This window comes from Choloepus didactylus, chromosome 8, assembly GCF_015220235.1.
Source record: "Choloepus didactylus isolate mChoDid1 chromosome 8, mChoDid1.pri, whole genome shotgun sequence".
Classification (NCBI taxonomy): domain Eukaryota; kingdom Metazoa; phylum Chordata; class Mammalia; order Pilosa; family Megalonychidae; genus Choloepus; species Choloepus didactylus.
This window is the reverse complement of record NC_051314.1, coordinates 9,217,735-9,231,565: the sequence shown is the minus strand read 5'-3', so window position 1 is coordinate 9,231,565 and position 13,831 is coordinate 9,217,735. Positions and strand designations below refer to the sequence as shown.

Sequence of the window (13,831 nt, the reverse complement as noted above, 5' to 3'; positions counted from 1 at the left end):
TTAGAGTGAAATTTTACTTATTTAGATTAAATGAAACCCTTTATTAGTAAAACCCCTTATCACTAAAACCTTTACAAGCTGGCCCCACAGAACAATAAACACAACTGTATTAATTTGAAAGGCTCACATTCATTTACACCAATGAAGAGAATTATTTGCAAATATAGATCTTGCTCAGCTAGCTTGCTCTATGGGATAGAACTGTTTGGAAATGGCACTTTATTTTGCGTCATAAAAATGATCATACCAAAATGTCTTTAAAAAAGGAGGCAAGTTAAACCTGCTTTTTATAACATTACTGTCTTTAGCAAATTCATTTTTTAGGACAGGGAGTTCAGGGGCTTGAGTGGGTGTGGGGGACATGGGGGTGACAATCACCCCTCGCCATGCATACTTTCAGTCTTTACTTAGAAAACCTGAAGAAATGAGAATGGCCCAACTTAGGAGGTGGAAGAGTGACCCTTCCAGTGGAAGAGGCCCTGGGCTCCCCAGGAAATCTGCAGGAAGCTCCCTGGAGCTGGAGCCAGAGCAGAATCAGGAGGTGGCAGAGAGGTGGAGTTGCTTTTGTTGGGACTTTGGATCTCCTTTATCCTCAGAATTATTCTGTGGGGATGGGGATTGCTTCATTTGAGACTTGGAGAGGGTCTGTGAGCAGTGCACTTTATGGGTGAAGGGAAATCTGCTTCCCTAATTGTATCCTCGGGGCTCAGGGTCATCTGGTGGGACAGGGCACCAGTGGGGAATGTCAACACCATCTGAGGGGCACCGTGCACCATCAGGATTTGCTGTACCCTTTGGTGCCAGGTGCTGTTGTGGCACTCGGGGCACAGAAACACAGCCATGCAGGGCACGGCTCCCCCGGCTGGTGGTTGAGTGCCGCAATGGACCAAAGTCCCCCAGCACGGGCGCTCTCTTCCAAAGCTCCTCCCCTCCCACTGCACGGGTGCCCAAGGTGCTCCTGGCCTTGCGAGGCCATGAGGGCCCAAGAAGCCCGGGGCAGCAGCCTGCCAGGGACTTCGAGCAGAAAAGAGCCCAGCTCGGTCCTCGAGGGAGGAGATGGCTGAGTCCCTCCTCTGGGCGTGCTGTGATGGGTAGGAAGACCCTAGGGTGGGGGGCTCTGGGTCTATCCTGTGGGCAGTGGAGAGGTGCACTGCAGGTGGGCAGTGGGCAGTTCCAGCCTGCTTAGAGCAGCAGCCCCGAGTCCGAAAGTGCCAACAGCAACGCCACAGAGTGGCAAGGAGCAGGGCAGGGGGTGGGAGGGTAGAGGAGTCGGAGGTGGGGTGGGGGGGTGGCAGCAACTTAAGGCTCCGTGCTCCCCACTCAGTAGGGGGGGAGAGACTGATCACCCTCTTTGGATTACTTAGGTCCCAGAATGATCAGGACAGTGGTAGTTGGAGCTGAGGTTAATTCAATTTACTACTGATTTGAGACTAGCTGCATCCTGAACGGGAAGGTGCAGTTCATACCTGTTCCAAAACCAGAAGGTTCCCCTGAGTCTTCAGTAAGATGAGAAAAAAAATACAATTACTTTGAGTGTTTTAAAGATACTGAAGGGTCTTAAACTCTGATATTGAAGCCCTGGAAACTGGCTGGCCCATATTCCACTGCTTAGGATGACAAGCCAATGCACTGCTTACTTGTTCATCTGTCAGGATTTGGACGTGACGGGTGCAGATGGCCCTGAACTCATCCCGGGAGGCAGTGTGTGTCTTCATGGTGTCGAAGTTCTCAAACTCCCGTGCGATGGCACCGTAGCGGGAAGCCACTGCTTTGCGAAGACGCGCCACGAGGTCTCTCCTTGCCTTTTCTTTGGGAGACACAGGTGGGGGGCCTTTCGGCATTTTCTCAGCCCACTCGACAGCAGTCTGGACAAAAAAGAATGGATAATCCATTTAATAAATAATAAATCACCTCGTTTCTGGATGCATGGCCCACGGCAAGGCCCAGGGAGCACCAGCTCAGAGGCAAGATGAGCAAAGGGACGCACACAAGGCAGATGCTGAAACTGGCATTTAACCATGGATGCGGGTTCAGCTGAAAGCAGGGCCAGGCTCTGAGAGGCACACCTTCCCTTTCATTTCCTCACTCATCCTCCCCTCTTTGGGTTCAGGATGCAGAGAGCACCTGCTCCAGGAGGGAAGGGAATCAACAAGGGGCATGGATTGGACCATTTTCCCTCCAAGACCTCAGTTTAGTTGCTTTGCTCACAGCACTTAGAATTTAAAAGGCAGTTTTTGATGACATGCTGCAGTACCACTGTTAAATCTGAGTTCTCTTGCATCTGGAACTTTTCAAGACTCACACGGATTTGACCCCTGGTGAGTGAGGAATTTGTGCAGTGGGGAGCTGTGCTGGAGCGGCCTCCCCAGGGTGGGCAGCCACCCTCGGGCTCACTGCCCCGGGTCAGCTTTCTGCGCCACTCTGCGGGCGGTGGGAGCCTGGGCGGGGAGGCGGCTTCTGGGTCCTGATGATGCTGGGGAGGCGAGAGGAGGGACGCCCATTCAGCCTGAGACCCTTCACATTTCTATCTGGATGCATTTTTCATATATTTTCCTTGTGGCTACCTTGGAGTTAAAATTTAACATCCTAAATATGTAGCAGTCATTTTTGATTTGACACCAACTTGACTTCAATAGCATGCACGTACACTGTTCCTATAGTATCCCTCTGCCCCTGTTACAAATTATGTCTTTGTACATTGTATGGCCAAACCCACAGATTTATCACAACTTTTAAAAATCATACTTTTTAATTGTAGAATATAACATACATACATAGAAGTGATAACCTTCCAAGTGCAATTTAACATGTAGTTAGAAAATTTCGAAGAATATTATGGGTACAGTTCCACGGTTTCAGTTATTTCCTTATTGTGAAATATAACATATATACAAAAAGGTATAGCTTTCAAATGATAACTTAACAAGTAGATATAGGACAAATTTCAAAGGATGCTATGTGTTACAGTTCCACCATTTTAATTCTTTCCTTTTAGCTATTCTAATACCCTAGCAACTAAGTAAAAGAAAATTATATAAAGATTCAGTATTCATAACCCTTTGTTAAATTCCATCTTGTCTGTTGTTACTCCTTCCTCTAGTTTAATCGCTTTCCAATCTTCAGGGATGTTTAGGCGGTGACCACCCTAACTGGTTCATGTTGAAAAGGGGTGTCAACTTTATGAGCAAAGGGTACACATCTGGTTGATGTTCTTGAAGAGGCTATTCCTTCTGGGTTTTGGGACTTAGCGGGCATAGGAACACTCTAAAGGATTTAAGTCTCTGAAGAATAAACCTAGTGAGCGAAACGTTTATAGAGTCTGAGGTAGGGATCCAGGTATTCTTTAAAGGAGTATTTTTTGTCATCTCCTTATGCATACTGAAGGCCATTTTTTAAAGTCTGTTTCTGGTATGTTGATAATCAGGTCTTCTTCATTGATGTTTTCTGGAATTTTTTTCTCTTCCTTTGGATGGGCATCATTTCCTGTTTCTTTGTCTTGTAATCTTGTGTTGCACACTGTACATTACAATTTAATTCTTTAAAATGTTAACTCTGGGATTTATTCCCCAGAATATCTGTTTCTTGAGTTTGTAACCATCCGGTGACATGACAGCTCTCTTAAGAGGACGTTCTGCCCAAGGTGAATGCAAAGTGCAGGGTTTGCCTTATGTTTTCTTGCTTGTGTCTTGTCCTGATCTTGTGTTTGCTAGTGGCCTTAGGAGTTCTGCTGTTTACAGGAGTTTGAATGCCCCCTCTACTTCCTAGGAGACAGCTCTATGCCCTTTCCCAGTTATTCAATTATCAGGCTTAAAGCAGGTAAGCCTTTGCCCCAGGCCCTCCACCTCAATTGTTTCTTACACTGCTTACACTGACTCAAGCTGCTTTTGCCTGGAGGGCAAATTCTGGGAGGTGGGCATGGGGGCACACTGGAGAGGAGTTTCCCAAGTCAGTATTTCCCAGCCAAAACAAAGCAGGGCCACACAAAGGGAGTGCTAGCAGGCTCCAAACTTCCCTGGAGAGGGGATGAGGGAGGGCCAGAAAGTGCAGCTCCCCAAAGCTGCATTTTTTTGACCTGCCTAGCAAATGCCACCCTTCAACTGCCCACTGCAGCTCTGAGAAAGTGTACCATGTTTATGTCTTCTCTGCTGCCTGTCCAGGGTGGGCTGGAACAACAGCTGCCTCAGAGTCAGGCCCCCAGTGATCCAAAGTAGCCAATCAAAATCCATGATTAGCAACCGGCACATGCTTCAGTTTCGTCATCTACCCCCATTGGAAGGAAGGACTTGGTGAGATGGCATATGCAAATGCTCTCTCAAAGTGTTAGATGGGAACAAACACGGTACACTTTTTCAGAGCTGCAGTGGGCAGTTGAAGGGTGTCATTTGCTAGGCAGGTCAAAAAAATGCAGCTTTGGGGAGCTGCCCTTTCTGGCCCCTCCCTAACCCCCTCTCCAGGGAAGTCTGGAGCCTGCTAGCACTCCCTTTGTGTGGCCCTGGCTTTGCTTTGGCTGGGAAATATTATTATTTTTAACAGCAGATATGGGAAAGTTCTAATCACATGTTACATGCAACCTTAGGTTAATGCATTTTAAACTCTGAAGAAACTGGACAGTTCTACAGCAAAAAAGAAGTTACTAAATGTACCTTAAGCATCAGAAAACCTGAAAAGGCAGGTAACCACACAGAAATTGAAAAAGCTGTTAAAAGATCTACAATCTAACATTAAAAGATGTCAAGCCTAGATGATTTTTCAGAGACAAGCAGTATCTAACCTTAAAGGAATAGATAATTTTACAATAGTCAAATTATTTGAGAAAAAGAGAGATATGTAGCATTCCAATTCACTGTATACATCCAAATACAAAATATGATAAAGAAAACACACAAAAATATAAACAAGTTCAATTAAGAGATATTAATGCAAATATTCGAAATAAAATATTAGGAATATTTAACTTAGTACTATATTTTCAGATGAAACAAGATCAAATTTGTTCCCAAAATAAGGATGCTTCGAGAATGAGCAAATCTTTCATTTCCTTACATTAGCCAAGGTTCCATTTCAACAGATGGCAAAAAAACATTAGACAAATGTCAGCAGTCATTCCTGATTAAAAATATGTATGGAATAAAATAGATAAACTATATAGAAATAAAATGATCATGTTAAACATGAGAAAGCTTTAATCAGACCCTCTGCAAATGGATTAAATCTGTGAAATACTAAAAGCATTTTCACCGAAGTCAGGAACAAGACAGGCATACCCACTGTCACTTCTGGCATTCACATTTTTTAGAGGCTCTAGCTTTTGAAATAAAACAAGAAAATAAAACAAACAAGTTAAATGTTGAAAAACAAGATTTAGCATTATTTGTAGATATGACTACATGACTAGAAAAATCTTAATAAGACAATTTAGGAAAGCAGCTGGATTGAAGCTAAAGATACAAAAAAGCAATGCCATTATTTTACAGAAACTATAACTAGCTAGAAGTAGAACTGGGAAAAATTTCCACCTTTGCATTAATGACAAAGCTACCACATTCTTTGGAATAAATGCTATACAAAAGGCACAAGACCTAAATAAAGAAATCTATACATATTTTATTGAAGGTTATTGAAGCAAGAATGGAATAAATGTAAAGATATATTATGTTCTTGGATGTTAAGACTCAGTTTCAAAAGATATGACCTTTCCCAAATTAATAAATACAATTAATAAAATTCTAACAAAAACCTCAATGAATTTTGGGGGGGGGATCATTTGTCAGATTTATATTAAAGTTGATAGAGAAAAATAAGTATGTGATATTTGCCGTGAAATTTTTCAAAAATGCTAGCAATGAAATTTTACCCATCAGATATTAAAACTTTCTATAAATATGATAAAATCATAATAGTATGGCTAGGCTCAGAAATATACAAACAAATCAGGGACCATCTACTCTTGACTGTTAGTGAGTGAGAAATAAATCTCTACTGTGGCTGAGCCACTATCTTATCAGGTCTATTTGTCATGGCTTTATAAATGTATCAGAGGAAAGTATAACCTAGGTAAGGGTGGCCCTTCTAAACAAGACAGAACATCCAAGTTTAAAGGAAAATTCTTTTTTTCTTGAGCCCTCAACTTCTGTTTCCACTTTCTCTCTTTCTTTCTCTCTTACTTGGGTCATTCCTATGAGAATAAAATATGGTATATTCTCTTCCATCTTAGAAACAAAACCCTATTAGAACCCTATATCTTCCACCAGCTACTGCCCATTTACAGCTCCCCTTTACAGCAAGTGTCTCCTGCTCCCTCTGAACCCACTGCACTCAGGCTGAGGCCCTCATCTGCGGCCATCACCCCCACTGCAACATGACAGCTCATCAAGGTCACCAGTGCTGCCTCGTGGCTAAACTCCATCGGCAGCAAAGCTGTCCTCCCCACCTCCCGTGGCCCCCAGTACACGTGTTCTCTCTATTTCCTCCCACCTGCCCTTCCGGGTTCCTTCTCAGCTCTCCACCTCGGAATTTTGGCATTCCCTAGTCTCCATCCTTGGACGACTCCTCACCATACCCTCCTTCACCCTCACCCCCTCCCTTCTCCTCCCCTCTTCTCTTCTATCCAAGTCTAGAGAAAGGGACATCCCACTCCTTTTCCTAGGATGGCATACCCAGAAAGTGGTGACATTTGTACAAGCTTGGGAGATGGTGCTGGTTGAGGGCTGAGAGCTCAGCATTGGGTGGTTCATCTGGAACCCTCCGAGACACACCTGAGTGACCTTTAAATACCACCTGTCTTCTGACAATCCCCATTTGCATCTGTGGCCAACTGTCCACTGCACACCTCCTTGGGAGTCTAGTGGCATCCCAGATGTAACACGACCAAGGCCAGACTTCTCCCTCCACCTCCCACCCTCTGCTCTGCCGCTGCCACCACCACCAGCACAGCCTGATGCTCCCGAAGTCTCCATCTCGGTAAACAGAAACTCTGTTCTTCCCGTCCCCGAGGACTTTCTATCATCCACCTCCTAACCATCCGCAGACCCCAACGACCACTTTCGATACATACACGCCAAGTATGACTCCTCGCCACCTCCATCCTCACTTCCCATCACCTTCGGGGTGGATTGCTGCAACAGTCCCTGCTTGATCGCACAGCCATTTTCCTCTGAGGGTGACCTTTTAAAGGTACAAACAGGATGAAGGCAAAACTTCCAAATGGCTACACACATCACTCTGAGTAAACGGCAAAGCTTTGCAATAGTCCTCCCACAGGTCAGTCTTCCCAAACTCTCTGATCTCCTATCCAGTGACCCTTGCTCACCTGCTCCAAGCCACAAGGTCCCCACCTTGCTTTGCTGCAAGCACAGCAAACACACCCCTGCCTCAGGGCCTTTGCACTTGCTGGTCTCTCCCCCAGAACACTCTGCCCCGTATCCCCAGGGCTCCCTCTCACCTCCTTCAGGGGTTTTCTAACACCCCTGCCCCCTGCCCCCAACTCCTTCTCACTCTTTGTTTCTGCTTGCAGTCTGTTGCACTCTTTGCTCTCCAACTGTCTTATATATTTACTTCTTTGTTGTCTTTTTTTTTTTATCCTAACAGAATATAAACCCCACTGGAGCAAGAGCTCTAGTCTTTCTGGTCACTGTTGTATCCCCAAGTGCTTGGAACACAGCCCAGTGCTCAGTGGGATCTTGATATGAATAAACGATACGTCCATGCAATGGAAAATGACAGAACCGATAAAACAAACAAAGGGGCAGGATCCACATGCTCTGCTCCGGGCAGCGGCCCTGGGTCTACTGTTAAAAAGCTTCAACCTTGTCATGATGCAAAGAAACGAAATTCAAACAAGATTCTGCTTCTTTCTTCTAACAAATTGGCAATTTTTAAAATAGTACGGGGATTTTTCATGTCATATAACAAGATGTCTCAAGGACTGGTGAAGCCAGAGGCTCAGTGGCGCCATCAAGCACCAGCCAACTTCCACCCTTCCGCTTTGCTCTCCTTGCTTGTTCTCTTCGGCCAAGGCCTCTCACGGCCCCTGGACGGCAGCCGCACAAACCGGCAATCTTTGAATGATGATATCGATGCTGGAAAGGGTGGAATAAGGCATCAGGAGCCACAAAAAGTTCCTATCCTCCGACCTAATACCTCCCCTTGAGGACTCTCTCCTCAAGGAAATCAAAAAGGAGAGCTCACAGCATTATGCTCGTTATAGGATCATTTACAAGAATGAAAACTGGGAGACAATATGGTATTTCTATGAGATGGATTGTAATGAAGCTGTTTAGAAGTCTCAGAGAATAATTTAATAATAGGGTAAACTATTTGGGATGCAGTAGTTAGTGGAAAAGGACCACAAAATGATCTCACAGACACACGTGCACACCCACCTACACACACATACGCACACGTATGCACACACAGGTGGCATGTGCACACACGAGTATTAAGATTCGTTTTCTAGATGGAGGGATTAGAGGTGGTTTTTATTTTCTTTTTTACACTCTTCTGCATTTTCCTAATTCTCTAAAGTGAACAATTAATACTTTTCTATTCAGAAGGCAAAGGCCATACAAGCGACAATAATTATAAATTATGAATAAAAGTATACATTTATTATAATGCAAACTATGAAGCAAACACAAAACAAGTGGTGGGAGGGGTTGTTGCGGGCAGAGGCAGGTGGACAGTGGGGCTCCCAGGAGTTCTGGATTCCCCGAGGGTCGGGGGTCCCGGAGGCCTGTGGCTGCAGATAGGGTAGCCATGGAAGGGAGGCGGCCTGGGCACGCTGCTCAGTGTGGGCTGCACAGTCCTGGAGGTGAGTCCCAGTCCCCAGCTCCCACCTGTGCAGCCCCATCCATAAAACAGGGACAAGTGTAGCACCTGTGTCATCTTTAATCCAGAGCCCTGAGGCAGGTGGGCCAGCACCCGCGACTGCATGTAACACATGCATGCAATGCACTTACAGAGAGGGAACGCTTGATAAAGACCAGCTGTTATTCCACTAAGTCATTCAACAAACGCCTATGGGACATCTGCCACGTGCCCAGGCCTTTGCTAGATGCCGGGGATGCAGAGGTAAGAAATAACTCTACGTAACGTCTCTGCCCACATGGAGTGGACAGTCCAGTGGGGCAAGAGAGGGACGCGGCTGAGCCTCCTGCAGGGGACTGGAGGTTATGACCTCAACGTGTGCTCTGAAGGAGGGGGTCCTGTGCCACAGAAGCAAAGAGCTGCTCTGGGAGCTGCAGGAAGTGCAGGTGCAAACAGATTAAAACCCCAGGCGGGATGGAGCATTATCCTTACTCCACAAGCTGGCAGACGTGAAACTCAGGGAAGCCAAGAAAGGTCCCAAGTCCAGGAGACCACCGAGAGCTCCAAGAGCCCCGAGGCCCCTGTGCCCAAAGTCACCGCTCTCCTCAATCTAACAGTCATGGATGGACTGGGTCTGTGGCGAGGCAGGGCCTGGGCCTGGGTTGGGGGCCGGGGGCCAAAGGGACTGTGTACACAGAAGTGTCATCAAAAGAGAAGCCAACCCAGCACAGCTGGGTGTGTGGGCAGGGAAGACTCCCGGGGGACTCCAATGTCTCCATTTCCTGGAGGTGCTTTTGCTGCCAATTGGAGATATTTAGTTTCTGCTTGCAAATATAAATATTACAGGTTTGCTGTAGGAAACGTAGCAACTACAAAAGGCGAAGGAAAAACAAAGGCCCCTGATGACCCTTCCCCAGGGGCCGCCAGTGTTGGCCTTGGAGCACGGGGCTCCAGACCCTGGAGGGCGCGGCCGCTCGCCCACACCCCAGGCCGCCCAGAGCACCCGCTGGGCCCTGGAGGACAGAGCCTGAGAGGTGGGGCCTCCCATTAAGGGCACTTGGTTTGGAACCCCTGAGGTGCCGCTACTGTGGTCGCCGTTTCGCCTCTTAGTGGGGCCGCTGGGTCCTGCCAGCCCCGTCGGGAAACGCGGTGAGGAACAGATGCCCCAGGTCTGGCACGTCTGCATCCCTGACATTTCTCACGTGATCGCTGGGTCTGAATGGGAAAAAATCATGCTTTTTCTGTAACTAGGAGAAATCTTTCTCCTAATCAGACAAGACACGACTATCTTCAGATGCAAATGATACTTTCCAATATTAACTACGCTTTACAGAAAAAGCTCCCTTGGGACAGGAATTACAGCTGCAACACGCAGAGAAGAATGTGAGGGAGGAACGCGGCGTCAGGCGCTGACTCTCGGTCGTGGCTGCCGGACGCAAGAGGACCCAGAGCCCGGGCTGCTTCCCCCAGCATGGCTCATCTCCCAGCAGAAAGCACGATGTGGAGTTTTAAAATGTAAAAGAAAAAATAAAATTAAATAGTGGCATTTTATGCACGATCGGTCTGAACTGTTAAAAGAATGATTTATATGTTTTGAAGGCATTTTCTCTCATTTATTTAAGAGTATTCATGAACTTTGTTTGGCAAACTCTCCTCTCTAGATGTTGCTGAGAAATATAGGCCACCACCATTAAAAAGAGAATTCTAGTCCCCTTCAGGACTGCGTACGGCATAGTGCCGGATTAAAGAAAAGAAACAATGCCCTAACATATGAAGTGTGCAATCACAAAGAGTCTACTGGCAACTCCTCATTTGATGGAGTGCTTCTCAGTTACAAATCTCCTGCAGCAAAAAGCAAGTCACTGCTTTACAATGTAAACCTATGGTTCTAAACTGCACCATTACGTCAGGAGCCCCCCAGAGGCTGCTCCAATGGTGGTGAGTCCTGGCTGGGGAGTCAGAGGGAAGTGGTCCTCATGCAAATCACTTGGTTTCTCTGAGCCTTGGATATCCATCTCACCCATCGGAGAGAATTGCCCTGCACAGTCATTCCAGGAAAAAATATTCAGGGAGCACTCATCTGGATCAGGAAGGCTCTGTGCTTACCAGTCTCTGCTGCAGGGAACTAATGTCTGCGGTGGTGGAACGCTCTAAGCCAGAAGCATGCTCACCCAACCTGCCAAGGGGAAAGCAGCAGCACCTGGGGTGAGAGCTAAGCCAAGTGCAAGAGCCAGCCAGACAGGTGCAGGGCATGCTCCTAGGTGTTAACCGAGCATGAAATGTTAGCTTACACTCACTGTTTAATTATACCCTTGTTTCAATAGTTCTATAAAGGGAGTAGCACCAGAAAGAGCCTTCTAGTCTCCTGTCAATAAGTTATGTCCAGTCTTGTTCTTGGCTGACTCAGTTTTCCACAAAATGCATCCTAAACAACTTCTCTATACAACAGGGAAGGAGAATGTAATAGGGTGGGGGTGGATTGAATTGTCAAAAAATCCGGTCGAGTTGGAGATGGAGGTATATATATGTGTGTCCTTGCGGTATATTGCATTCAAGGCCCTTTTTCTTCAGTCCTCCCTATCCCCATCCTTTGCTGTGGGATGTGTCCTTTGTCCTCCCACTAAAGAGGCTGAGTAGCTTTGGATCTCAGCCACATGACTGGTGACAAAAGAATTAAAAAGCACCTGTGTGACTGGGCAATCCCTCTTGCACCTCTGCCATCGCCTTGAGAAGAATACGCCCTAACACCCTGGTCCAAGGACACGTGGCACAGAGACGACCCAGCCGAGCCACCCCCAGCTGAGCCCAGATCAGCCCCCCATGATGTGAAAGCTGAATGAATGCTTACTGTTGTGCAGCCCTGAAGTTTTGAGGCTGTTTGTCACATAGAGCTGACTGATACAGTTCTGAGTTTCTAGTTAGCAAGACATAAGGGGGGATCCACTTAGAGTACAGAGAAAGTAAGTAGGCTGTTCAACACAGATCGCTCTTTGACCATCAGTGCTCCCTGACAGTGGTCACATTGTCATGGTCTCGTGTTGGGTGTCCAGGAGGGCAGTCACCTGCCTAGAAGCAATAGGTTGGATGAAGTGGTTGGGTTAGAAATATGTCTGTATGTTGATTTAACTATTACAAAGGTTATAATTATCTAATCATGCTGCATGATTCATCTCCTAAGTTTTGTACTGAATACTTAGGGAGACAATTAAAAAGTTTTTTTTTCCATAATCCCTTACAGGAAGAAAAAAAGTCCTGAAGCTTGATACAGAACAAGAACACAGCAGGTAGCAAAAACTCCTAATTAGAAGTACTCAGTAAAGAATTCTTCCACTTCCTTTTAAAGAATGGTATAATTACCTCTAAGAATTGAAAAATTGCTTCATTTGATCAAATATTTTGATTAGCAAAGAAATTAATTGTACTGTATCTTCATTTGTATTTACAGTGAATAAATGAATGCTAAAAATAACAACAGCAGCAAAACTGCCTGTCAAAAAAAAAAAAAAAGGAAAGATAAAATATTAAAAAATCCAGATGAAAATAAATTGGAAGCTCTGTGTGCAAATGTATTGCTTGCTCCTCTAATGCTGGTGGAGAAACCGACATTTGCCACGTGGTGAGCTGTGTTCACACACCCAGGGCAGATTCTAGCCCATTAGGAGGGCTATAAGTGATGCTGAACTGGCATAAATAATCGGGGCACTGTTTTCAGAAGGGGGCACAGCTGTGGTTCTCTGACAGGAGTGCTGCCTCAACTTCGGATCTCTTACCACCCATGGATTCTTTCTGGGAAAATCTGAAGAGCTCAAACTTTCTTTGGAAAGGCCAGGAATCAAGTCAAGCTTCAATTCACTTCGACCAGTGCTCACTGAGTAGCCACCCCAGGACAGTCCTGGGGGCCCAGCTCGTCACCAGCTCTGCCTTCTCTCAGGTGCTGGGACAGGGCCTTAGAGAACTTTTCTCCAATCCTGGTACTCGCCCTGAGGCCCAGAGGCCAGGGCTCCACGGTCCTAGGCTATCCCCTGCAAGCTGATAATGGAACCAAGATGGTCCGGTGCCAAAGCCCTGGAGCTTCTGATTGTATCAGGACTCCAGCTGCCTACCACGTGGATGAGAATACAGAGCCTAAGGAAAGCAGGCACACGATGATGCACAGATCTCGGCAGAGGGCCTGCTGTATGCACTGATCCAGGCACTGGGAGGAGAGCAGGGGGTGAGAGTCCAAAGCAGCAGTGCTTATTAGCTGACACCAGCAAGGAGGAGGCAGACAGCCTAGATTCCCAGCCTCTGGGCCTGCTCACCATCGGGCCCCACCACCTGCTGCCCTCTCCCCATCACCTCAACCCTGGCATCCACTCCCACGGGCGCTGCTTTCTCCAACCTCCAGGTCTCCCAATACCCACCTCCTGCTCCTCCTCCCAGACTCCTGCAAGCTCCCTAGGCCTTTTCTGCCTTTCTGGTCCCCACCATGCACAGCTAGGGTCCCCCTCCTCCCCTTCTTCTCCTCCTCTCCTCTTCCTCCTCCACCTCCTCCTCCGGGCACCCCGTTGGTGCTTCCCTGGCTCACACACACCGGCCCTCCAAATTCACAGTCTCCTTTCTGAGACCTCGGCAAATACCCCAATTCACAAATCCTTCTGTAGATGAAATTGCCATAAAATTCAGAGAAATAAAAGGGAAACATTTTAAGCCACCCCTGCGACCCTTTAATGATTCAATAAACTCAAGGCTGAAGGCATTTATGAAACTATTAAAATAAATCCTTCCATCCAAATAAATTCCACACCATATAATCACATCATTACCAAACATTAAACATGTACTCATTGAAGTAGGCTAGGATGAAGGAATAAGATGAAGGCAAACACGTGGTGTTTGCTCAGTTAGGTACCATGCAGAGCTCTGTTAACTCACCCCACACAACAATCCTACGTGGGAGATGCTAAAACGGTTCCCACTTCACAGGCCGGGAGCTGAGCGTGGGCTTGGAGCCAGCCAAATTAGAATCCCAGCCCTGCCTCTTCTA

General features: G+C 46.6%; 1 protein-coding gene across 9 annotated transcripts in view; it reads right to left on the bottom strand.

The window, feature by feature from the left end:
• The window catches only part of EFCAB6 (EF-hand calcium binding domain 6), a 333,133-nt gene that overhangs the window by 29,267 nt on the left and 290,035 nt on the right, over positions 1-13,831 (bottom strand). For all 9 annotated transcript variants that reach the window (XM_037845944.1, XM_037845943.1, XM_037845941.1 and 6 more), the window contains one exon: positions 1,638-1,865. In XM_037845944.1, coding sequence (XP_037701872.1) covers positions 1,638-1,865 — 228 coding nt within the window. The remainder of the gene's footprint in view (positions 1-1,637; positions 1,866-13,831) is intronic.